Consider the following 25,605-nt stretch of genomic DNA (forward strand, 5'->3'; position numbering starts at 1 on the left):
CAGGAGAAATACTCCAGGTATAACAGACTGACCCTAGCCCTCCGACACAAACTATTACAGCATAAATACTGGAGGCTGAGACAGGAGGGTTCGGGAGACACTGTGGAACTGTCTGACATTACCCCCGGACAGGGCCAAACAGGCAGGATATATATACATCCACTTTGCCAAAGCACAGCCCCCACACCCCTAGAGGGATATCTTCAACCATCAACCTACTACCCTGAGACAAGGCCAAGTATAGCCCACGAAGATCTCCCCCACGGCACGAACCCGAGGTGGGCACCAACCCGGGACAGGAAGATCACGTCGGTGACTCAACCCACTCAAGTGACACACCCCTCCTAGGGATGGCATGGAAGAGGACCAGTAAGCCAGTGACTCAGCCCCTGTAATAGGGTTAGAGGCAGATAATCCCAGTGGAGCGAGGGGAACCGGCCAGGCAGAGACAGCAAGGGCGGTTCGTCGCTCCAGTGCCTTTCCGTTCACCTCCCTGGGCCAGACTACACTCAATCACAGGACCTACTGAAGAGATGAGTCTGCAATAAAGACTTAAAGGTTGAGACAGAGTCTGCGTCTCTCACATGGATAGGCAGACCATTCCATAAAAATGGAGCTCTATAGGAGAAAGCCCTGCCTCCAGCTGTTTGCTTAGAAATTCTAGGGACAATAAGAAGGCCTGCATCTTGTGACCGTGGCGTATGTGTAGGTATGTACGGCAGGACAAAATCAGAAAGATGGGTAGGAGCAAACCCATGTAATGCTTTGTAGATTAGTAGTAAAACCTTGAAATCAGCCCTAGCCTTAACAGGAAGCCAGTATAGAGAGGCTGGCACTGGAGTAATATGATCAAATTCTTTGGTTCTAGTCAAGATTCTAGCAGCCAAGTTTAGCAATAACTGAAGTTTATTTAGTGCTTTATCCGGGTAGCCGGAAGGTAGAGCATTGCAGTAGTCTAATCTACATGTGACAAAAGCCTGGATACATTTTTCTGCATCATTTTTGGACAGAAAGTTTCTGATTTTTGCAATGTTACAAAGAAGGGAAAAAGCTGTCCTTGAAATATTCTTGATATGTTCGTCAAAAAAGAAATCAGGGTCCAGAGTAACGCCGAGGTCCTTCACAGTCTTACTTGAGATAACTGTACAACCATCAAGATGAATTGTCAGATCCGACAGAAGATCTCTTTGTTTCTTGGGACCTAGAACTAGCATCTCTGTTTTGTTCGAGTTTAAAAGTAAAACATTTGCCGCCATCCACTTCCTTATGTCTGAAACACAGGCTTCCAGGGAGGGCAATTTTGGGGCTTCACCATGTTTCATCGAAATGTACAGCTGTGTATCATCCGCATAGCAGTGAAAGTTCGAATGTTCGAATGTCCGAATGACATCACCAAGAGGTAAAATATATAGTGAAAACAATAGTGGTCTTTAAATTGAACCTTGAGGAACACCGAAATTTACAGTTGATTTGTCAGAAGACAAACCATCCACAGAGACAAACTGATATCTTTCCGACAGATAAGATCTAAACCAGGACAGAACTTGTCCGTGTAGACCAATTTGGGTTTCCAATCTCTCCAAAAGAGTGTGGAGATCGATGGTGTCAAAAGCAGCACTAAGGTCTAGGAGCATGAGGACAGATGCAGAGCCTTGGTCTGGTGATGATAAAAAGGTAATTTATCACTTTCACAAGCGCAGTCTCAGTGCTATGATGGGGTCTGAAACCAGACTGAAGCATTTCATATACATTGTTTGTCTTCAGGAAGGCAGTGAGTTGCTGCACAACAGCTTTTTCTAGCATTGTTGAGAGGAATTGGAGATTCGATATAGGCTGATAGTTTTTTATATTTTCTGAGTCAAGGTTTGGCTTTTTCAAGAGAGGCTTTATTACTGCCACTTTTAGTGAGTTTGGTACACATCCGGTGGAAAGGTAGCCATTTATTATGTTCAACATAGGAGGGCCAAGCACAGGAAGCAGCTCTTTCAGTAGTTTAGTTGGAATAGGGTCCTGTATGCAACCTGAAGATTTAGAGGCCAAGACTATTTTCATCAATGTGTCAAGAGATATAGTATTAAAAAGCTTTAGTTTCTCCCTTGATCCTAGGTCCTGGCAGTGTTGCGTAGACTCAGGACAACTGAGCTTTAAAGCGGAGTCCGTAATTTGCTCTCTAATGATCATGATCTTTTCGTCAAATAAGTTTATCACTGCTGAAGTGAAAGCCATCCTCTCTTGGGGAATGCTGCTTTTTAGTTAGCTTTGCGACAGTATAAATTTTTTGGGGGGATTGTTCTTATTCTCCTCAATTAAGTTGGAAAAATAGGATGATTGAGCAGCAGTGAGGGCTCTTCGATACTGCACGGTACTGCCTTTCCAAGCTAATCGGAAGATTTCCAGTTTGGTGTAGTGCCATTTCCGTTCCAATTTTCTGGAAGCTTGCTTTAGGGCTCTGGTATTTTCTGTATACCAGGGAGCTAGTTTCTTATGACAAATGTTTTTTGTTTTTAAGGGTGCGACTGCATCTAGGGTATTATGCAAGGTTAAATTTAGTTCCTCAGTTAGGTGGTTAATCGATTGTTGTACTCTGACATCTTTGGGTAGGTGGAGGGAGTCTGGAAGGGCATCTAGGAATCTTTGTGTTGTCTTAGAATTTATAGCACGGCTTTTGATGATCCTTGGTTGGGGTCTGAGCAGATTATTTGTTGCGATTGCAAATGTAATTAAATGGTGTTCTGATAGTCCATGATTATGATGAAAAACATTAAGATCCACAATATTTATTCCACGGGACAAAACTAGGTCCAGAGTATGACTGTGGCAGTGAGTAGGTCCAGAGACATGTTGGACAAAACCCACTGAGTCGATGATGGCTCCGAAGCCTTTTGGAGTAGGTCTGTGGACTTTTCCATGTGAATATTAAAGTCACCAAAATGTGAATATTATCTGCCATGACTACAAGGTCCGATAGGAATTTAGGGAACTCAGTGAGGAACCCTGTATATGGCCCCAGAGGCCTGTAAAACAGTAGCTATAAAGAGTGATTGAGTAGGCTGCATAAATTTCATGACTAGAAGCTCAAAAGACAAAAACACAGTCATTTTTGGGGGGTAAATTGAAATTTGCTATCGGGATGCGGGGGGGATACGGTCACACGTATAACCAGGAGGAAAGGCCTCATTTAACACAGTAAATTCATCAGGCTTAAGCCATGTTTCAGTCAGGACAATCACATCAAGATTATGATCAGTGATTAGTTCACTGACTATAAATTCCTTGGGAGTGAGGGATCTAACATTAAGTAGCCCTATTTTGAGATGTGAGATATCACAACATCTCTCTTTATTCCAGTGAGATTGCTAAAGCGAACACCGCCATGTTTAATTTTGCCCAACCTAGATCGAGGCACAGACACGGTCTCAATGGGGGTAGCTGAGCTGACTACACTAAGCTGGCAGGGTGGCTAACAGCCTGCTGCCTGGCCTGCACCCTATCTCATTGTGGAGCTAGAGGAGTTAGAGCCCTGGCTATGTTCATAGATGAGAGCACCTCTCCAGCTAGGATGGAGTCCGTCCAGCAGGCCAGGCTCGGTACTGTTTGTGGGTGTCCCAGAAAGAGGGCCAATTATCTACAAATTCTATCTTTTGAGAGGGGCAGAAAACAGTTTTCAACCAGCGATTGGGTTGTGAGACTTCTGTAGAGCTCATCACTCCCCCTAACTGGGAGGGGGCCAGAGGGGGGGCCAGAGACAATTACTCGATGCCGACACATCTTTCTAGACGATTTACACGCTGAAGCTATGGTGTGCTTGGTGACCTCTGACTGTTTCATCCAACATCGTTGGTGCCGACGTGGATAACAATATCCCTATACTCTCTACACTCGCCAGTTTTAGCCTTAGCCAGCACCATCTTCAGATTAGCCTTCACGTCGGTAGCCCTGACCCTGGTAAACAGTGTATGATCACTGGATGATTATTTTTAAGTCTAATACTACGGGTAATGGAGTCGCCAATGACTAGGGTGTTCAATTTGTCAGAGCTAATGGTGGGAGGCTTTGGCGTCTCAGACCCCGTAACGGGTGGAGGAGAGACCAGAGAAGGCTCGGCCTCTGACTCCGACTCGTTGCTTAATGGGGAGAACCGGTTGAAAGTTTCTGTCGGCTGAATGAGCGACACCAGTTGAGCATTCCTACAGCATTTCCTCCCAGAAGCCATGAGTACATTGTCCGGTTGCGGGGACTGTGCGAGGGGATTTTTACTACAATCTGTACTTATTGGTGGCACAGACGTTGTTTCATCCTTTCCTACACTGAAATGACCCTTGCCTAATGACTGCGTCTGAAGCTGGGCTTGCAGCATGGCTATCATCGCCATAAGCCGATCGTTCTCCTGTATATTATGAGTACAGCGACTGCGGTTAGAAGGCATAATGATAATGCTACTACTTAGCTTCGGCTGGTGGAGGTCGTGAAGAACCATGTCCAGATAAAACATCCAGGGTGAAAAAGTTTCATGAAAAAAGTTGAGCGAGGGAAAAATTAAAAACCGTAATGTTGGCAGGTAGCAAAGAAACGTTAGCAACAAACCGCACAGCAGCACGTAAATAAGTCTACAAGTTGTGACCGGAAAAAAAAAACATCTCTGCAGCATTCCACCAATCCACCACTCCTCAGTAAAAGGCCCATGACAGCCCGTTTGGAGTTTGCCAACAGGCACCTAAAAGAATCTCAGACCATGAGAAACAAGATTCTCTGGTCTGATGAAACCGAAATGTAACTATTTGGCCTGTATGCCAAGCGTCACATCTGGAGGAAACCTGGCACCATCCCTACGGTGAAGCATGGTGGTGGCAGCATCATGCTGTGGGGATGTTTTTCGGAAGCAGGGTCTGGGAGACTAGTCAGGATCGAGGGAAAGATTAACAGAAAAAAGAACAGAGATCCTTGATGAAAACCTGCTCCAGAGCGCTCAGGACCTCAGACTGGGGCGGAGGTTCACCTTCCAACAGGACAACGACCTTAAGCACACAGCCGAGACAACGCAGGTGTGGCTTCGGGGCAAGTCTCTGAATGTCCCAGCCAGAGCCTGGACTTGAACCCGATCGAACATCTCTGGAGAGACCTGAAAATAGCTGTGCAGCGACACTACCCATCCAACCTGACAGAGTTTGAGAGGATCTGCAGAGAAGAATGTGAGAAACTCCCCAAATACAGGTGTGCCAAGCTTGTAGTGTCATACCCAAGAAGACTGGAGGATGTAATTGCTGCCAAAGGTGCTTCAGCAGAGTAGTGAGTAAAGGGTCTGAATACTTATGTAAATGTGTTTACTTATGTAAATGTAAATGTGAAAAAAACATTTAATACATTTTAGATGAAAGCTGTAACGTAACAAAATGTTGAAAAAGTTAAGGGGTCTGAATCCTTTCCGAATGCATTTGTATTCGATTGGCGTTGGCTAATGAGGATACAAATAAATGCAATAAAAAAAAAAAAATGATACATAAAATAAAAATACATCAGGATTCTGACTTTGCTCCTTCTGATATTGCTCGTTCTGATGTTTACATTTTTTGTTCTTTTTTAAAAGACTTTTAGATTATGGGTGTATTGTAATTGTTCCATTGTTGGAGCTTGAAACCTATGACAACATCTGCAAGTCAAGTGCAAGTTCTTGTTAAGTTTAAGTGGCGACCCGTCATTTAGGGCAGGTGGGACAGAGCCCCACCTGTTTAGCTAAATATATATATTGTACCAGTCAAAAGTTTGGACACACCTACTCATTCCAGGGTTTTTCTATATTTTCACTATTTTTTACATTGTAGAAAAATAGGGAAGTCATCAAAACTATTAAATAACACATATGGAATCAATTAACAGGGGAAAGTTAAAGTTAATTTGTGGAATTTCTTTCCTTTTAATGCAGGTTTTTCTCTTTTGATGAAACTGGCTTTCATGAGGACCGCCACAGGAAAGGAAGACCCAGAGTTACCTCTGCTGCAGACGATAATGTTATTAGAGTTAACTGCACTTCAGATTGCAGCCCAAATAAATGCTTCACAGAGTTCAAGTAACATACGTATCTCAACATCAACTATTCAGAGGAGAATGAGTGAATCAGGCCTTCATGGTTGAATTGCTGCAAAGAAACCATTACCAAAGGACACCAATAATAATAAGAGACGTACTTGGGGCAAGAAACACGAGCAATGGACATTAGACCGGTGGAAATCTGTCCTTTGGTCTGATGAGTCCAAATGTGCGCTTTTTGGTTCCAACCGCTGTCTTTGTGAGACGCAGAGTAGGTGAACGGATGATCTACGCATGTGTGGCTCCCATGGAGGAGGAGGTGGGATGGTGTGGGGGTGCTTTGTGGTGACACTGTCTGTGATTTATTTAGAATTCAAGGCACACATAACCAGCATGGCTACCACAGCATTCTGCAGCAATACTCCACCCCATCTGGATTGCGCTTAGTGGGACTATCCTTTGGTTTTCAACAGGACAATGACCCAACACACCTCCAGGCTATGTAAGGGCTATTTGACCATGAAGGAGAGTGATGCATCAGAAGACCTGGCTTCCACAATCACCCGACCTCAACCCAATTGAGATGGTTTGGGATGAGTTGGACCACAGAGTGAAGGAAAAGTAGCCAACAAGTGCTCAGCATATGTGAGAACTCCTTCAAGACTGTTGGAAAAGCATTCTAGGTGAAGCTGGTCGAGAGAATGCCAAGCGTGTGCAAATCTGTCATCAAGGCAAAAGGTGGCTACCTTGAAGAATCTCAAATATTAAATTTATTTTGATTTGTTTAACAATTTTTTGGTTACTACATGATTCCATGTGTGTTATTTCATCGTTTTGTAGAAAATAGTAAAAATAAAGAAAAACCTTTGAATGAGGTGTTCCCAAACTTTTGACTGGTCCTGTATATATATAAATAAAGGTTCTTAAATTAAATCCAAGTGTTCAGTTTCTGTTGGTTACAATACAATGGTATATGTGCCAAACATATCAAATCATCAATCAAAGAAAACTAGCGATCCTGAGAGGCTGCTTGGCTCCAAATTACTGCACATACTTGTTGCCATGCCATATTACACCACTAGAGGCTGCTGTTGCCTAAGAGTAGGCAGTGCATTTCAGTTGCATGAGTTTACGCATCAACCACACTTGGCCCATGTAGCTAAAATATTGTGTTTTTCTCCTGTACAACTAACACCCCCAAATACACATTAGGATAGGACTCCACAGTTGTTTGAAATACATAATGCTTACAAAAGTCGTCTTGTGTAAGTATTAATATGACCGCTCCTCACTAAACACTCTCCCTCTCGTTCTCTCAGATACAGTAACACAGAGACAAACGAAACATAGCAGGCCATGGGTTAAGCAAACAGCATTCATTTTCTACAGTCAATGACACCAGATATGCTTGGCATCTCGGTCAACACTCCCCTTGTCACACTGTCCCCTTATAGTACACATATCCCATCTCTACATCCCTCTCCCCCTCATATCCCTCCACAAGAGCCGGTGGGGTGGGGGTGACTAAATAGGAATTAGCACTGCTTGTCACTGAATACAGAGGGGGAGATCATGTAGCAGACTTTTATTTATAATTCACTTCTCCCCTTTCAATTTGTAAAGTTATATCACACACACACACACACACACACACACACACACACACACACACACACACACACACACACACACACACACACACACACACACACACACACACACACACACACACACACACACACACACACACACACACACCTACATCCATAATTGAGCCCACCCCCTCTTGCTCTCTCTGCCCTGTTTCCAGCTCCCCGTGTGAGGGGGTTTAATAAGGGGGGCTCAGGAGTTGGTCTTGCTCTGTTCTGGGTGGTGGGGATCGGTAGTCCTTCCTCATTTTTAAGATTTTTTTTAAATTTTAACTCACTGAAACTACAATTAATTTCCAAATAAGCAAAGAAACATGAATTGGAGCTGGGTGCTTATGGCAGTCCTTCTGTCTTGCGGGGGACTGTCATGGGGTGAGCAGGGTTTGGACTTCCCTGAGTACGATGGGATGGACCGGGTCATCGAGCTGACTACCAAGAACTACAAGTCTGTGATGAAGACGCATGATGTGATGGTTCTGTACTACCATGAGCATCCCGGATCCGATGCCGTTGCCCAGAAACAGTTTGAAATCGAGGAACTGGCCCTGGAGGTGGGTCACTGGGCAAGGAGGACTTGGTCAGGGGACTAGGAGGTCTGTGTCAGGTGACAGGAGGTTGGGAGGACTGGGTCAGGGGACTAGGAGGACTAGGTCAGGGGACTGGGTCAGGGGGGTGGGAGGACTGGGTCAGGGGACAAGGAGGACTGGGTCAGGGGACTGGGAGGACTGGGTCAGGGGGCTGGGAGGACGGTCAGGGGACTGGGAGGACCAGTGGAGGCTGCTGAGGGGAGAACGGCTCATAATAATGGCTGGAACAGAGCGACTAGAATGGCATCAAACCATGTGTTTGATGTATTTGATACCGTTCAAATGATTCCGCTCCAGCCATTGCCACGAGCCTTTCCTCCCCAATTAAGGTGTCACCAACATCTTGTGGGGAGGACTGAGTCAGGGGACTGAGAGGACTGAGTCAGGGGACTGAGTGCACTGGGTCAGGTGACTGGCAGGACTGGGTCAGGGGGCTGGGAGGACTCGGTCAGGGGACTGAGAGGACTGGGTCAGGGGACTGGGGACTGGGAGGACTGGGTCAGGCGACTGGAAGGACTCAGACAACTGAGTGGGGGATGGTGAGGAGAGGGGATGGGTAACTGGGAGGTAGAAGTGGGACACACAGTGCCTGGGTAGGGATGCACCATCACTGCTATAATTAATCAACTGGATGAGGCATGATAGTGTGTATTAAGGGGCTACGTGGATACAGACAGTATTTACAGGTAACTAAGTGTTGTTGTTAAGGGTAAGGCAACTCAAATGTGGCCTTTGAAACATGCCACAACATAGACATTGATTAAATTAAGATGTTCAAGGCAATAGATAAGAAGCAAAAGCTGCAAGGGTCCGACTATTGCATGGATTGGACAGTTTACTGAATTTGAAAGGCTTTTTAGTGAATGAATTTGGTCATCAGGGTAAATGGGTAGAGGCAGACATGAGATAGTAACAGGAATTAATAATCAGCTGATACTATAAATTTCCAAATAAGCGCTAGTGCCTGGAGGGGACTGTAGGGGTACTATGTTGACTCACCTGCTGTTCCAGAAATCTCTGGGTTGCTGTAAATATTCCTGGGGTGTATTGTTTTAAGACTGACTCGTGATTTTGTGGTCTTAGATGAAATGGGAGATGGCAGGGATGGGTCTGTCTTTAAGGAATGGTGTTGGGCAGGAATTAGTGCAGCGACATAAGAAATACTGACAACTGAGACAAAAACATTTGTCACATGCCTGTGGCATGGAGGGGGTGTGAGACAGCATTCTTCACATGCAAAGTGCTGAGTCGTGAGGACACGGGATCCCATCACCAATCCTGGCAAATGGTCGACAGTACAGATAGCAGGTGTTCGACCTGCTATCTGTACTGTCGACCATTTATGACTCAAACATGACATGGACAGAAGTAGCAGGACCCCAAGTCATCAGCTCGTTGACTGATCTGATTTACAATCCATAAGAATAATCTCTTCTATCTTCCTAACATCTATCAGAAATGTTCTACATTGTGGAGTAAATCCATATGTGTGTGTACATGGCCATATGTCCATGTTGATATGTGTGTGTCACCATGGGTGTGTGTGACCACGGGTGCGTTGTGTGTGTCTGTTTATGTGACCCTGTTCTTTGAAGTACGCCCCTCGCTACACCCATCGCACACTCAAGTGACCTTTTTCTTCTCCCTGATTTCCAACTGGCCTTCCTACCAGCCAACATGCCATCCCTATAACCCCTCACGATAGGCTAAAGGTCAAAGGTTAAAGCTCCATCCTGTCACTCAAGACGTTCAGCTGCAGAACAGTCACGTTCAGCCTGGTGAGAGGGTTACATCCATAGCATGATCATTTAGACGTGTCATCACCTCATTTCAACAGTCTGACAGAGTTACACCGTAGGTCTGCTTCAGACTACAGCTCCGTACATAGAAGAAAAATGTACCCATATAAATAAAATGTGTACATTCTATTTCAATGGCTACACCACTCCATTGTAAATCTGTTACTTAGAGAACTCCACATAGGCCTACTGTCAACACAATTCCATACGTTCAGTGAGAGATGTGCAGCTATTCCTAATTCACTCATATCTGAGCAATATGGATGTCAAGAAGGTATGCATTGTGTGATTTCATAGACACTTTTTGATTAGTTTTGGCACCAAAGCAAGTGCCAACCTACATTTCGAAATAACTACATTGTTCAATCTTTAACCCCTGCACTCTCTCACCCTTGAAAGGGGATACTGGTTCTTGATCTACAGTGAAATCAGTAGCCCTCTCAGGGGGCACAAAGGAAATCTCATTCAGCAGTGAAACCCACAGGTACCCTGGATGGCCTGAAACTGAAGACAAATGGGTGTGAATGACTGGTGGTTTATAAAGAAATATAAATGCTCTTCAGATGGCCAATGAGCTAATCCTCTCAAATCCAACTCTGCCAGGCCTGGCCCAACTTCTTAGGACTACAACTTAACCACTTTGGACTACAGCTCCCAGGATTCCCTCAAGAGAAACACAACACAGCTCTGATGGCTGAGGAGCTATTTTGGGACTGGTGCCTCTTAAGGAGTTGTATGGTTTTCTTTTTCTTTTACTCATTTAATCACCTGGAAAACGAATAATGAACAAATATACCAAAGTCTACTGTAGAATTTTGCCATGACCAGGTTCCCCGGATGGAAACAAAGGCTTCAGGATACGAACACATCCACTTGCGTGTGTGCATGTGGGTGTATATTAGTACATGTGTGCATGTATGTATGTATGTATGTATGTAGGTCCGACATGTGTGCATGTATGTATGTATGTAGGTCCGACATGTGTGCATGTATGTATGTATGTATGTATGTAGGTCCGTGTGTGTGAGAGACATATGTCTACTCAGCAGGGTGTTTTGATTAATGATATATTAATCATCATCTGAGAATGCTTGCCTGCCCCCTCCTCTGTATGTTATGGGACATCGAGGCCTAGCCCAGGAGGTTCAGGCCCCAGTACTGCGGTGTCGGCTGACTGGACTGGGCTGACAGACGGCTGCAATACTGTACCTGTCAGCGGATCCTAGAGACTTGAGCGTCATCAGCACCTTGCCAAAATAGTCCTTGGTTGGTGTTGCTCTGGGTCTATATTTATCGAGTGCTGCTGTTGTGGATGTTTGTGTATCCTAAAGTGCTGTGTTGCTATTTGAAAGGTAGTAGTGCCATGACATTATGTGAAATTAATGTGCACTCTGCACTTTGTTTTGGTCTATTGCAGAGAAAGAGAGAGAGAGAGAGTATACTACATAGAAATAGAATGAATAGAACGGGCTTGGAACCTCTAACCCTGGCAATTTGACTGGTAAACTGATGTGTACACTCGCAATAGATGTGGTAAAGAGTTACAATTAAAAAACAAATTTGACTACCATAAACGATTGCTGTATGCTAGCTATTCTAACCAGCTTCTATTCTAATTAATCTTCTTCTAAACCTAAAAAGGGACAACTTCTACATGTTATGGAGCAAAAACTGCCAAATAAATCCAAATCGGACTTAAGTAAGTACATTGTGTGCCTATTCAATACCACCTTGCACACTCTTGCCTGCATCTAGCTGATCTAGGGTGCAATCATTAGTCCAAACAGTTGCAAACAAGAGTTTCTATTGGACAAGTTCAGGTATGTTTATCAGCACTCTGTTCCTTTTGCTTCCGTTTAAGATTCATTTTTACAGAATCGGCGGAATGAATACACCCATGATCACCCCCAACCACAGCTCACTTTCATAACAGCCACATACAAACAGCATGATCTCTTTGCTCATTGTATAATTCCTTCTCGCAGCTACACGCTATTCTGTGACCAGGCGAAAAAAACATTTCCAAGCCAAACCTTCATACCATAACCGCTACACACAGCTTACATCAGGGTTTCCCAAACTCAGTCTTCGGGACCCCAAGGAGTGCACGTTTTGGTTTTTGCTCTAGCACTACACAGCTGATTCAAATAATCAACTAATCATCAAGCTTTGATAATTTGAATCAGCTGTGCAGTGCTAGGGCAAAAAAATTAAACATGCAACCCTTGAGGTCCCAGGGACTGAGTTTGGGAAATGCTGGCCTACATCGTTGTCACCATAGCTACTAAAACTAACGCGTTAGTAAACCCAATACAATTATGCAGTACAGTGTACAGCAAGTAATACAGGGCCCCTGTGGGAATAGATTAATAAAACCAAAAGTTTAACTTGACTTGGAAGAGTTCCAGTGTTGGAAAGCCGTAGCCAGCTAGCTAACATAACATCCCTCTGTTTGAGCCGTGTGTATCAGTAGGCTAAACTAGCTAGCTAGCTAACTATTTCACAGCGGTTTAGATGGTACAATGATTCTATACACTATTCTTGTTTTGTTACAAACTGAAATTAAGCGAACTATTAGAATTTGAGCAAGAAGGAAATGGCAGTGCGACTTCTACATAGTGCATCTTGAAGTGGAAAAATGTATACAACAAAATATAGCTAGCTCTCTCTCTATCTCTTGCGTATCCTTCATTTTGAATATTTATTTATTCAAAATTGTTCAACTATTGTCTCTCTCTATTTGAGTTACCTACTCATCACATTTTATGCACTGCAGTGCTAGCTGTAGCTTATGCTTTCAGTACTATATTTGTTCTCTGATTATTTGATTGAGTGAACAACATGTCAGTTCATGCTGCAAGAACTCTGATATGTTGGAGCACGTCCTCTGGAAGTTGTCATAACTACTGTGTAAGTCTATGGAAGGTGGTGAGAACCATGAGACTCCTAGGTTTTGTATTGAAGTCAATGTACCCAGAGGAGGACGGAAACTAGTTGTCCTCCAGCTACACCATGGTGCTACCCCAGAGAGTACTGTTGAGGCTACTGTAGACCTTAATTCCAAAACAGTGTGTTTAATCAATTATTTGGTGATGTGCATATGGTTTTATCTAAAAATTATTTAAAAAAATAATGTATAATGTCAATAATGTTTCAATATGAAATTCACCGAGGAGGATGGTCCTCCCCTTCTTCATCTGAGGAGCCTCCACTGTATTCAAATGATGCTAATTGATGTGGTACACTTGAGTTGATTCAACAAATCGCAGCACAGATTGATGGGTACACTTCCTGCTTTTTCTTCCTGCTTTGCTGCTATGGGTACACACTCAATGGCTAATCAAAAGAGAACCATCGCGCTCTCCCAGAAGCTTGGCTAGTGTGTAAAAAACCCGCAAATTAGGACTAACAAAAGGTGTAATGGGTCTGCACTCAAAAAGATGTCTCAAATCTTACTTCATTTTGAGAGAAAAAAATTCACTGCATCAGTTATAGCAAACACAGACGTTTCGGCTTTGCAGCCTTCTTCAGTGTGTAGGTACAATTTATTTTTAATTCAAAACAGCATTTGTAGGGAAAAACCGATGAGACTGTTATACAACACTGTCCATATCAGATTTTACATATCGTTTATGAGTCAGTCCCACATATTTATGAAAGGCTGAGCCTGATGTTCTTTGCAGTGGGCTATTTCATGAATTGATGCCAGCTTGCCACCGAATAGCAGCATTGTAGAAACGAGTGCATTACAACGGAACGACTTGATCAGTGTAGTGTTGGCTGACTACACAGTTGTCTTTGCTATCTTTGATTTGTATTTGTTCGATCTTAGCTAGCTACTTAGCTGGCTACATAGCCGTCTTTGTATCGGTGATAATTGTGTAGTTATCGAGGTTCCCTGAGGTTCGCTAGCCAGGTATTCTCGTCCTAACGTAACGTAACGTAACGTAGTCAACCCTGCTAGCTAGCCAGCTAGCCACCGATTAGCAGCACTGTAGAAACGATTACATTACAACGGAACGACTTGACTTGTGTAGTGTTAGCTAGCTACATAGTTTTCTTTGCTATCTTTGTATCTAAGATAATTGTGTAGCTTTGAGTAAATATCGGTTAGCTAGCCAGCTATTTTTCGCCTGCCGCGCTGCCGTCCTCCTACCTAGCCAACACTGCTAGCTAGCCAACTTCTACCGAATAGCAGCACTGTAGAAACTTACATTACAACGGAACGACTTGATTAGCGTAGTGTTAGCTAGTTGTCTTTGCTGTCCTTGTATCCATGATAATTGTGTAGTTTAGAGAAATTTAGTGAAATTGTCGAGGTTACCTAGCCAGCTTCACTTTCAACAACGTAGCCACTGCTAGCCAGGCTACTTCACCAGCCAGCAGTACTATATCATTTTAGTCAATAAGATCTTTTATTTTATTTTATTTTTTTGCAACGTAAGCTTAACTTTCTGAACATTCGAGACGTGTAGCCCACTTGTCATTCTAATCTCCTTTGCATTAGCGTAGCCTCTTCTGTAGCCTGTCAACTATGTGTCTGTCTATCCCTGTTCTCTCCTCTCTGCACAGACCATACAAACGCTTCACACCGCGTGGCCGCGCCCACCCTAACCTGGTGGTCCCAGCCCGCACGACCCACGTGGAGTTCCAGGTCTCCGGTAGCCTCTGGAACTGCCGATCTGCGGCCAACAAGGCAGAGCTCATCTCAGCCTATGCGTCCCTCCAGTCCCTCGACTTCTTGGCACTGACGGAAACATGGCTCACCACAGATAACACTGCTACTCCTACTGCTCTCTCTTCGTCTGCCCACGTGTTCTCGCACACCCCGAGACCTTCTGGTCAGCGGGGTGGTGGCACCGGGATCCTCATCTCTCCCAAGTGGTCATTCTCTCTTTCTCCCCTTACCCATCTGTCTATCGCCTCCTTTGAATTCCATGCTGTCACAGTTACCAGCCCTTTCAAGCTTAACATCCTTATCATTTATCGCCCTCCAGGTTCCCTTGGAGAGTTCATCAATGAGCTTGATGCCTTGATAAGCTCCTTTCCTGAGGACGGCTCACCTCTCACAGTTCTGGGTGACTTTAACCTCCCCATGTCTACCTTTGACTCATTCCTCTCTGCCTCCTTCTTTCCACTCCTCTCCTCTTTTGACCTCACCCTCTCACCTTCCCCCCCTACTCACAAGGCAGGCAATACGCTTGACCTCATCTTTACTAGATGCTGTTCTTCCACTAACCTCATTGCAACTCCCCTCCAAGTCTCCGACCACTACCTTGTATCCTTTTCCCTCTCGCTCTCATCCAACACTTCCCACACTGCCCCTACTCGGATGGTATCGCGCCGTCCCAACCTTCGCTCTCTCTCCCCCGCTACTCTCTCCTCTTCCATCCTATCATCTCTTCCCTCTGCCCAAACCTTCTCCAACCTATCTCCTGATTCTGCCTCCTCAACCCTCCTCTCCTCCCTTTCTGCATCCTTTGACTCTCTATGTCCCCTATCCTCCAGGCCGGCTCGGTCCTCCCCTCCCGCTCCGTGGCTCGACGACTCATTGCGAGCTCACAGAACAGGGCTCCGGGCAGCCGAGCGGAAATGGAGGAAAACTCGCCTCCCTGCGGACCTGGCATCCTTTCACTCCCTCCTCTCTACATTTTCCTCTTCTGTCTCTGCTGCTAAAGCCACTTTCTACCACTCTAAATTCCAAGCATCTGCCTCTAACCCTAGGAAGCTCTTTGCCACCTTCTCCTCCCTCCTGAATCCTCCTCCCCCCCCCCCCCCTCCTCCCTCTCTGCAGACGACTTCGTCAACCATTTTGAAAAGAAGGTCGACGACATCCGATCCTCGTTTGCTAAGTCAAACGACACCGCTGGTTCTGCTCACACTGCCCAACCCTGTGCTTTGACCTCTTTCTCCCCTCTCTCTCCAGATGAAATCTCGCGTCTTGTGACGGCCGGCCGCCCAACAACCTGCCCGCTTGACCCTATCCCCTCCTCTCTTCTCCAGACCATTTCCGGAGACCTTCTACCTTACCTCACCTCGCTCATCAACTCATCCTTGACCGCTGGCTACGTCCCTTCCGTCTTCAAGAGAGCGAGAGTTGCACCCCTTCTGAAAAAACCTACACTCGATCCCTCCGATGTCAACAACTACAGACCAGTATCCCTTCTTTCTTTTCTCTCCAAAACTCTTGAACGTGCCGTCCTTGGCCAGCTCTCCTGCTATCTCTCTCAGAATGACCTTCTTGATCCAAATCAGTCAGGTTTCAAGACTAGTCACTCAACTGAGACTGCTCTTCTCTGTATCACGGAGGCGCTCCGCACTGCTAAAGCTAACTCTCTCTCCTCTGCTCTCATCCTTCTAGACCTATCGGCTGCCTTCGATACTGTGAACCATCAGATCCTCCTCTCCACCCTCTCCGAGTTGGGCATCTCCGGCGCGGCCCACGCTTGGATTGCGTCCTACCTGACAGGTCGCTCCTACCAGGTGGCGTGGCGAGAATCTGTCTCCTCACCACGCGCTCTCACCACTGGTGTCCCCCAGGGCTCTGTTCTAGGCCCTCTCCTATTCTCGCTATACACCAAGTCACTTGGCTCTGTCATAACCTCACATGGTCTCTCCTATCATTGCTATGCAGACGACACACAATTAATCTTCTCCTTTCCCCCTTCTGATGACCAGGTGGCGAATCGCATCTCTGCATGTCTGGCAGACATATCAGTGTGGATGACGGATCACCACCTCAAGCTGAACCTCGGCAAGACGGAGTTGCTCTTCCTCCCGGGGAAGGACTGTCCGTTCCATGATCTCGCCATCACGGTTGACAACTCCATTGTGTCCTCCTCCCAGAGCGCTAAGAACCTTGGCGTGATCCTGGACAACACCCTGTCGTTCTCCACTAACATCAAGGCGGTGGCCCGTTCCTGTAGGTTCATGCTCTACAACATCCGCAGAGTACGACCCTGCCTCACACAGGAAGCGGCGCAGGTCCTAATCCAGGCACTTGTCATCTCCCGTCTGGATTACTGCAACTCGCTGTTGGCTGGGCTCCCTGCCTGTGCCATTAAACCCCTACAACTCATCCAGAACGCCGCAGCCCGTCTGGTGTTCAACCTTCCCAAGTTCTCTCACGTCACCCCGCTCCTCCGCTCTCTCCACTGGCTTCCAGTTGAAGCTCGCATCCGCTACAAGACCATGGTGCTTGCCTACGGAGCTGTGAGGGGAACGGCACCTCAGTACCTTCAGGCTCTGATCAGGCCCTACACCCAAACAAGGGCACTGCGTTCATCCACCTCTGGCCTGCTCGCCTCCCTACCACTGAGGAAGTACAGTTCCCGCTCAGCCCAGTCAAAACTGTTCGCTGCTCTGGCACCCCAATGGTGGAACAAACTCCCTCACGACGCCAGGACAGCGGAGTCAATCACCACCTTCCGGAGACACCTGAAACCCCACCTCTTCAAGGAATACCTAGGATAGGATAAAGCAATCCTTCTGCCCACCCCCCCCCCCTTAAAAGATCTAGATGCACTATTGTAAAGTGGCTGTTCCACTGGATGTCATAAGGTGAATGCACCAATTTGTAAGTCGCTCTGGATAAGAGCGTCTGCTAAATGACTTAAATGTTAAATGTGATGCCAGTCCACCCATTATGCCATCATCGACTTGAATGGAGACACCCATTCTATTTATTCTATTTCTATGGTATAATCTAGGTCAGGCAATGAGATAGATGAGGATAGCATGTCATCTCATTTAGATGTACAGTATGTGCTCCTCCCTCCTCCCTTCCCTGATTTGTCACGAAGCAAACTCTCCCCTTGCACTCAGGCAAGAAACCTCCCCGTTTCACAACTCATGCCCCCAAACAGCAACCTTATATAGCTGTAGTAGTCTGTTTGGCTAAAAGCCTTTAGCTGAGTTTAGCCCTCAATCTATTTAACAGGCCAATCTAGATCCTGACCCCCTTAGAACCTCTTCATATGAATACCACTCCCCCCCCCCCCCCCCCCCCATGACAAATATGGACACATAACTCACTGGGCACAGACGTCAGTTCAGCGTGCAGTTTTGATTCATATTTGATTGAGTTGTCATCTAACGTGAATTCGAAGTGAAAACAACAAAAAGTCAAACCATGTCATTGAATTTAGGTTGGGTGAAAAAAAATACAAAAAGTCCCTAAATTCATGCACGTTGATGACTTTTTGCAAATTTGATAAATTTTCCACGTTGATTCAGCGTCATCAGATTGAATTTTTTTGTTGAAATGACATGGAAACAAATTTGTTTAAAACAGTTTGTACGCAGTGGGAAGTGTCTACAAGGGAAAACCTATTAATCTGACAAGTAAATAGTGGGGACTTTAGCTGAAAATTGTACTATTATAATACAGTATAATAATTCACCTCTGACATTTGGGCCGCTGTTTTACAGTTATTCACAAATAAAATTCCCCCAAAAGGTAGATAATATCAAATTGCACACTAAGACATAAAGCAATGGCCACTATTGCTTGCATCCCACAGTTTCTGGCTAGGATCTCTAGGCCTACCATCAGTGCCAGCTATCATCATTGCCATGGTGTGGAACATGACAGCCTGGTTATGGGATTTTGCTATGCAATAAAATTAACTGCACAGAAGCACTGATAACTTATCCTTCATGTCAGTCTGTGTGTCTATGTGTATGTATGTTTGGGTGCCTGCACCTCCGTGATGAAGTGCTAGAAGAGATATGTGAAAGCAGGGTTGCACCTGTTGCTATCCAAGCACCCAGTTACCCCAACGCAGTCAGCAGAACTGTTATCCCACCCCCTCCGTATGCAGGCCACGGATGTGGCAACAGCATTGGTTGAGCCAGTTGTCAGTTATAAGGGTCAAGTTTCACACAGATTTAGAAAGTGCATGGACAGCGCTCTGAGTCCCAGGCTTTTATGGTGGAGGAACTGAATGAAAATGTGCGAAATAAAACAACAACATTTCTGTTTGCTTTAGTGTGTACACAGTGCACTGAGAATGACACCTGTCCCTCCAGCAAACCCACAAAGCTGAGGGTGAAATGAATGCATATCAATTTCCTTACAGAATACTCATAAATAAACTTAAAAACAAACTCCCCAAAAGTCCTTATAAGTTCTTCATACATTATACAGAAGATATACCTGCTCGGGCATAAGGGTGCCACTGTGTTTTCAGTTATGTGAAAGTGTTTTTTTTTCACAGCTTGCAGCTCAAGTCCTTGATGACCTTGACGATGAGGATATTGGATTTGGCCTTGTTGATGAGAAGAAGGGCAGTGTTGTTGCTAAGAAACTAGGTAAATACGCACAGAAATAGACACTATTACCGATATTCAAGATTCATGGGATTATTTATAGTTCTGAGGCCAGTTATGGTGAAATTGTCACCATCTTTCAACATGATCCATTTGTGAAGTGTCACAATCAAATCTAGACATCACTCCTGACCAGGTATGTGCTCAGTGGAGTAAACTGCTTGACCGGTCTCAATGGATGCATCTCAATAGTCATACATGGATTCCTCTCCTTGTCTTGCCTCCTTCCTCTGCAACTATCAATGTAGATAATTTCCCCTGTGGAGGGCGCTGCAGAACACTATTTCACATTTCTACTTGTTTATGTGCACGAGCTGCTGTGCGGGTCGCACTTCGACAGGCTGCTGACTAAGATACCTCACTCTTACGATGACAGTTTTGCGGAGTACTGTTTTTCAAAAAGGTTATTTTGAAGGAAGGGGTCACTGAGACTTACACTCTCCCAGAATTAGGAAATATATTATAGGAGAAAGCAATATGGTGGACGCCCATTGCCCACTGAGACATCACCTTTTTAATTATCTCACCTCAGTGATGATGAAGTAAGGAGAACAAGGAAAAGAAGCCACTACACTTTTGAGATGCACATCTTGTGTCACTGTGCTAAGGCAACCCATGAGCAAGCCTGACCACTAGTGGATTCAAGGGTATGACTGTATATGTAAGCCCAGAGTTGAAATTCTGTTATCTCCTCAGGACTTGAGGAGGCCGACAGCATCTACATTTTCACCGAGAACGAGATCATTGAGTACGATGGGGAGCTTGCTGCAGACACAATTGTGGAGTTCATCTATGATGTATGTGAGAGTAATATCATCTATTTATGCTCTCTTTTACATGGCTACAATTTGTAGGAAACAGACTACTTATCCACCACTGATATATTCTGTACTGTTTCACTCTCTTTTCCCTCACCATGATCTTCCTCTCTCCATCCATCCTTCTTTTACTCTGTTCAAGGTTCTTGAAGACCCAGTTGAGATCATTGAGAACGATCCGGAGGTTAAAGGTTTCCATAACCTTGAGGAGGATATCAAACTGGTTGGCTACTTTAAGAGCGAAAAGTCTGAACGTAAGAATATATAATGTATTATATTATAGAATGTATTATTTAAAACATTTTATTTCAGTGTTTTTACTGTATATTATAAGTTATGTGTACATTTTATGGATAAAACAGTGTATTAACAGTGTATTTGTCAACAAAAACTCTAGATTTTACTAAGGTCTTAACAGATGCCTGTAACATTTCAGATTATTTGGCCTATGTGGACGCGGCTGAGGAGTTCCACCCACACATCAAGTTCTTCGCTACATTCACTCCCAAGGTGAAGAACCTTATTAACAACTACATCCTCAAAATTACACTGGAGCTCTACTCTCCTTTAAAAGTATCCCATTGTTCCTTCAGTCCAATCCTCTGTATTCCAGGTTGCCAAGGATCTGGGCCTGAAGGTGAATGAGGTGGACTTCTATGAACCCTTTATAGATGAACCCATAGTTATCCCCGGAAAGCCCTACACAGAGGAGGAGCTTGTCGAGTACATAGAGGATCACGACAGGTGAGATTCATGGCCACAGTGGCCAGAATGGCACAATACATAATGAAAAGGGTCAGGTGTTCTTTCCTGGCTTTGTGATTTGACTTGTAAAAACCCTATAACTAGGTGTAAAGGGAATTTTCAGGTGAACCAAAAGGAGAGCAGTCATTGATAATATCAATCAAAATCAACAGTTGCAACAGGGATACACCTCCAGAAAAAAATTGTAATCGGGCCTGTTGGAGACGGGCCCCTTTACATTCTAATCGAACAGTACTAAATGTTCTCTAAACATCAGCTCAAGAGGCTTGTACAAAGTCAAAACAAAAGACAGTAACTTCTCTGCTACAGAATCACAGAGTGTTCATAATGTCATCGATACAATAATAATCAGTGTGTCCTCGGTCCTTGTACCTTGAGTAGCTCCGGCGTCAATCCCTATCAAACGATATGAGAACAATCCATAACAGTCAGTAACAAGTCTAGTGACCATCAACCCGTACACAAATGAGTGTTGCAAATAGGTCACTGGAAGTCATGTGTATTACAAAAAGGGAAAACATATAAATATGCTAAGTATTGTGTTAATTACTCTTAACGGACTATTCCCATTAAAGTAAGACTCAAAGTTTAAAAAGTGTAACCTTGCTCAATGAACAATAAATAAATATCTGACGTCCTATTTCTTTATAGACCAACCCTGAGGAAGATGGAGCCCGATAACATGTATGAGATCTGGGTAAGCTATACCAACTATTACCATAAAATTCATCCGACAAAACAAAATGGATGATGTCTTCTTAGTAAGCATGCCTCCCCAATTTTTATTGTTATCCACCTATAGTATACTGAACAAAAATATAAATGCAACATGCTGAGCAAAAATATAAACACAACATGCTGAACAAAAATATAAACGCAACATGCTGAACAAAAATATAAACGCAACATGCTGAACAAAAATATAAATGCAACATGCTGAACAAAAATATAAACGCAACATGCTGAACAAAAATATAAACGCAACATGCTGAACAAAAATATAAACGCAACATGCTGAACAAAAATATAAATGCAACATGCTGAACAAAAATATAAATGCAACATGGAACAATTTCAAACATTTTACTGAGTTACAGTTCACATAAGGAAATCAGTCAATTGAAATAAATTCATTAGGCCCTAATCTATGTATTTCACATGACTGGATAGGGGTGCAGCCATGGGGCGGCCTGGGATGGCATAGGGAGCCAGGCTCAGCCAATCACAGTATGTTTTTTCCCACAAAATACCTTTATTACAGACAAGCCAGATGTGGAGCTCCTGGGCTGGCATGGTTACACGTGGTCTGCAGTTTTGAGGTTGGTTGGACGTAGTGCCAAATTCTCTAAAACGACGTTGGAGGCAGTGTATGGTAGATAAATTAACATTACATTCTCTGGCAACAGCTCTGATGGATATTCCTGCAGTCAGTATGCCAATTGCATGCTCCCTCAAAACTTGAGACATCTGTGGCATTGTTTTGTGTAACAAAACTGCACATTCTAAAGTGGCCTTTTATTGTCCCCAGCACAAGGTGCACCTGTGTAATGATCATGCTGTTTAATCAGCTTCATGACATGCCACATCTGTCAATTGGATGGATTATCTTGGCAAAGAAGAAATTATCACTAATAGGGATGTAGACAAATTTGTGCACAACATTTAAGAGAAATACGCTTTTGTGCGTATGAACATTTTCTGGGATTTTTTTCAGCTCATGAAACATGGGACCAACATTTTACGTGTGGCGCTTATATTTTTGTTCAGTGTATTTATATGGCCTAATTGTGCAAACAAGGATGGAAATACACTTGTAGGTAGTCTATATTCCCCATGCCAGTTTTCTTACCTGGTGTTAGTGCGTTTAAAGAGTCTGTATTTTCTTAGGAGGATGACATCGATGGTGAGCACATCATTGCATTCGCAGAAGAGGATGATCCAGGTACAGAACCAAAGGGGAGGCTAATGAGCCAATAGGGCTGGGTGGGGGAGGAGGGAACCATTGTCAGCAAGAGGGGTTTCATAAGGCTTTATGTACATTTGACACTTGATCTTTGACTTCCCAGATGGTTTTGAGTTCCTGGAAATCCTAAAGGAAGTAGCAGAGGAGCACAATGATAATCCCAACCTCAGCATTGTCTGGATTGATCCAGATGACTTCCCGCTGGTAAAATCATGGTCATGGATGGTCACTTATCAATACAATATAATCCATCTATCCAATTTCCCACATTAAATATGGGGGATAGTGATATGAGATTCTGATTGCTGTTGATTTCTTCCTGGAATATTATCCATCCTCTTTAGCTTGTTCCATACTGGGAGAAGACCTTTGGAATTGACCTGGGCTCTCCCCAGATTGGTGTTGTGGATGTTGAAGATGTGAGTAATGTTTCTGTCATGTATGAGGAGTCACGAGGTTCTACACATAGAAATAGAATGAATAGAACAGGCTTGGAACCTCTAACGCTGGCAATTTAACTGGTAAACTCATGCGTACACTCTGAATTAATTTTTTTTGTAATATCAATGTGTTGTTCAGTTGATTCAACAAATTACAGCACAGATTGATGGGTACATTTCCTGCTTTTACTTCCTGCTTTGCTGCTATGGTTACACTCGCAATGGCCGGTAGTGCACCGATTATGCTTTCAGTGACTTTAATGGGGACGTCCGTTCTACTCATTTTATTTCTATGGTTCCACTAGCATTAAAAAACATTCAATAGTCTATCTTTGGCACTGAATTGATTTTTGTCTCTCTATAGGCCGACAGTGTATGGATGGAAATCGACAATGATGACGACCTACCAAGCGCAGATGAGCTTGAGGAATGGATTGAAGATGTTCTTTCAGATGAAATTGATCCAGATGACGATGATGAAGACGACGATGATGATGATGATGATGATGATGATGATGATGATGAGGATGATGATGATGATGATGATGATGATGATGATGATGATGATGATGATGATGATGATGATGATGATGATGATGATGAGTAAATTGTTGATCTCATCATTTCACTGGCCTATGTCTAAATCTGGCCAATATAATAGAATTGGCCAATCACATCATCCCCTTCCTCAAGTTTTCCTTGTCCTCTGTTGTAACACGTCATTAAGTTAAATATGTCCGCTCATATGGACATCCTCATGTTTTCAACATCCTTGCTCAGAGCATCTTGTCAAAATATTGTTTCATTTTTTTCACTTTGCTTTGAATCCATAAAAGACAGTACTTTCTCAGAGCCCCATTTTTTTATTCACACCACACCTGTAACTTTGCCATCCATACAATATGAAAAGGAGACAAAACAATTACTGTGAAAATAATACTTTCAAAATACAACTATTGGATATTCACTAGCACTAAATCTCAAAACACCTGATGCTTCTGATTTTTATATTTCAAACAAATAGAGGGGTTACTTTGTTGATGCATTTTAAGTCTGAGTCCATCTGTAAACTTGTCGTCTGAATGTATTTTATTTTTGTTTTATTTTCTCTAGATTAAATGTTCACCCCTCTCCTAACTTGTCAAATCCAAGGGTGCAAGCAGGCTATTCCTACATACAGGTCATGGGTCATACTCTGTTGAATTATTGTAACTTTAGTTGGTAAGCTTTTTTTCTTCTTGTGCACTGAAATGTGCTGTAAATCACATGGATGTTTTCTACTGACAAACAGTATTCATTTTTTTTAAACAAGAAAACATAAACATACTGTAAAGGCTTAAAATAAATGACAGCTTGGAAAAATATTTATTGTGTGTGTGTGTGGACATGTTTAACTATTCTTGTGGGGACCAGAAGTCCCCTAAACGACTACCACCCCGTAGCACTCACTTCCGTCATCATGAAGTGCTTTGAGAGACTAGTCAAGGACCATATCACCTCCACCCTACCTGACATCCTAGACCCACTCCAATTTGCTTACCGCCCCAATAGGTCCACAGACGACGCAATTGCAACCACACTGCACACTGCCCTAACCCATCTGGACAAGAGGAATACCTATGTGAGAACGCTGTTCATCGACTACAGCTCAGCATTTAACACCATAGTACCCTCCAAACTCGTCATCAAGCTCGAGACCCTGGGTCTCGACCCCGCCCTGTGCAACTCGGTACTGACGGGCCGCCCCCAGGTGGTGAGGGTAGGTAACAACATCTCCACCCCGCTGATCCTCAACACTGGGGCCCCACAAGGGTGCGTTCTGAGCCCTCTCCTATACTCCCTGTTCACCCACGACTGTGTGGCCATGCACGCCTCCAACTCAATCATCAAGTTTGCGGACGACACTACAGTGGTAGGCCTGATTACCAACAACGACGAGACGGCCTACAGGGAGGAGGTGAGGGCCCTCGGAGTGTGGTGTCAGGAAAATAACCTCACACTCAACGTCAAAAAAACAAAGGAGATGATTGTGGACTTCAGGAAACAGCAGAGGGAGCACCCCCCTACGCTTGTCACCAAAAGTACTCATAAACTTCTACAGATACACAATCGAGAGCATCCTGTCGGGCTGTATCACCGCCTGGTACGGCAACTGCTCCGTCCACAACCGTAAGGCTCTCCAGAGGGTAGTGAGATCTGCACAACGCATCACTAGGGGAAAACTACCTGC

At 44.2% G+C, this 25,605-nt stretch overlaps 1 protein-coding gene across 1 annotated transcript; it reads left to right on the top strand.

The window, feature by feature from the left end:
* Window positions 1-7,840: 7,840 nt before the first annotated feature.
* On the top strand, window positions 7,841-24,739 carry LOC129813854 (calsequestrin-1-like). Its single transcript, XM_055866429.1, has 11 exons — window positions 7,841-8,224; window positions 19,278-19,371; window positions 20,086-20,186; window positions 20,350-20,461; window positions 20,644-20,717; window positions 20,821-20,951; window positions 21,624-21,669; window positions 22,860-22,914; window positions 23,039-23,139; window positions 23,280-23,354; window positions 23,740-24,739. Exons 1-11 carry the CDS (start codon window positions 7,988-7,990, stop codon window positions 23,980-23,982), a joined length of 1,269 nt encoding a protein of 422 aa, XP_055722404.1. The 5' UTR covers window positions 7,841-7,987; the 3' UTR covers window positions 23,983-24,739.
* Window positions 24,740-25,605: the final 866 nt, after the last annotated feature.

Source organism: Salvelinus fontinalis, chromosome 17 (genome assembly GCF_029448725.1).
Source record: "Salvelinus fontinalis isolate EN_2023a chromosome 17, ASM2944872v1, whole genome shotgun sequence".
NCBI classification, from domain to species: domain Eukaryota; kingdom Metazoa; phylum Chordata; class Actinopteri; order Salmoniformes; family Salmonidae; genus Salvelinus; species Salvelinus fontinalis.

Coding starts and splice junctions, on each gene's coding strand:
- LOC129813854 (XM_055866429.1), top strand. CDS start 7,988: ATGAATTGGAGCTGGGTGCTTATGGCAGTCCTTCTGTCTTGCGGGGGA. Junction 22,915..23,038: donor CGCAGAAGAGGATGATCCAG/GTACAGAACCAA, acceptor TTGACTTCCCAG/ATGGTTTTGAGTTCCTGGAA. Junction 23,140..23,279: donor ATCCAGATGACTTCCCGCTG/GTAAAATCATGG, acceptor CATCCTCTTTAG/CTTGTTCCATACTGGGAGAA.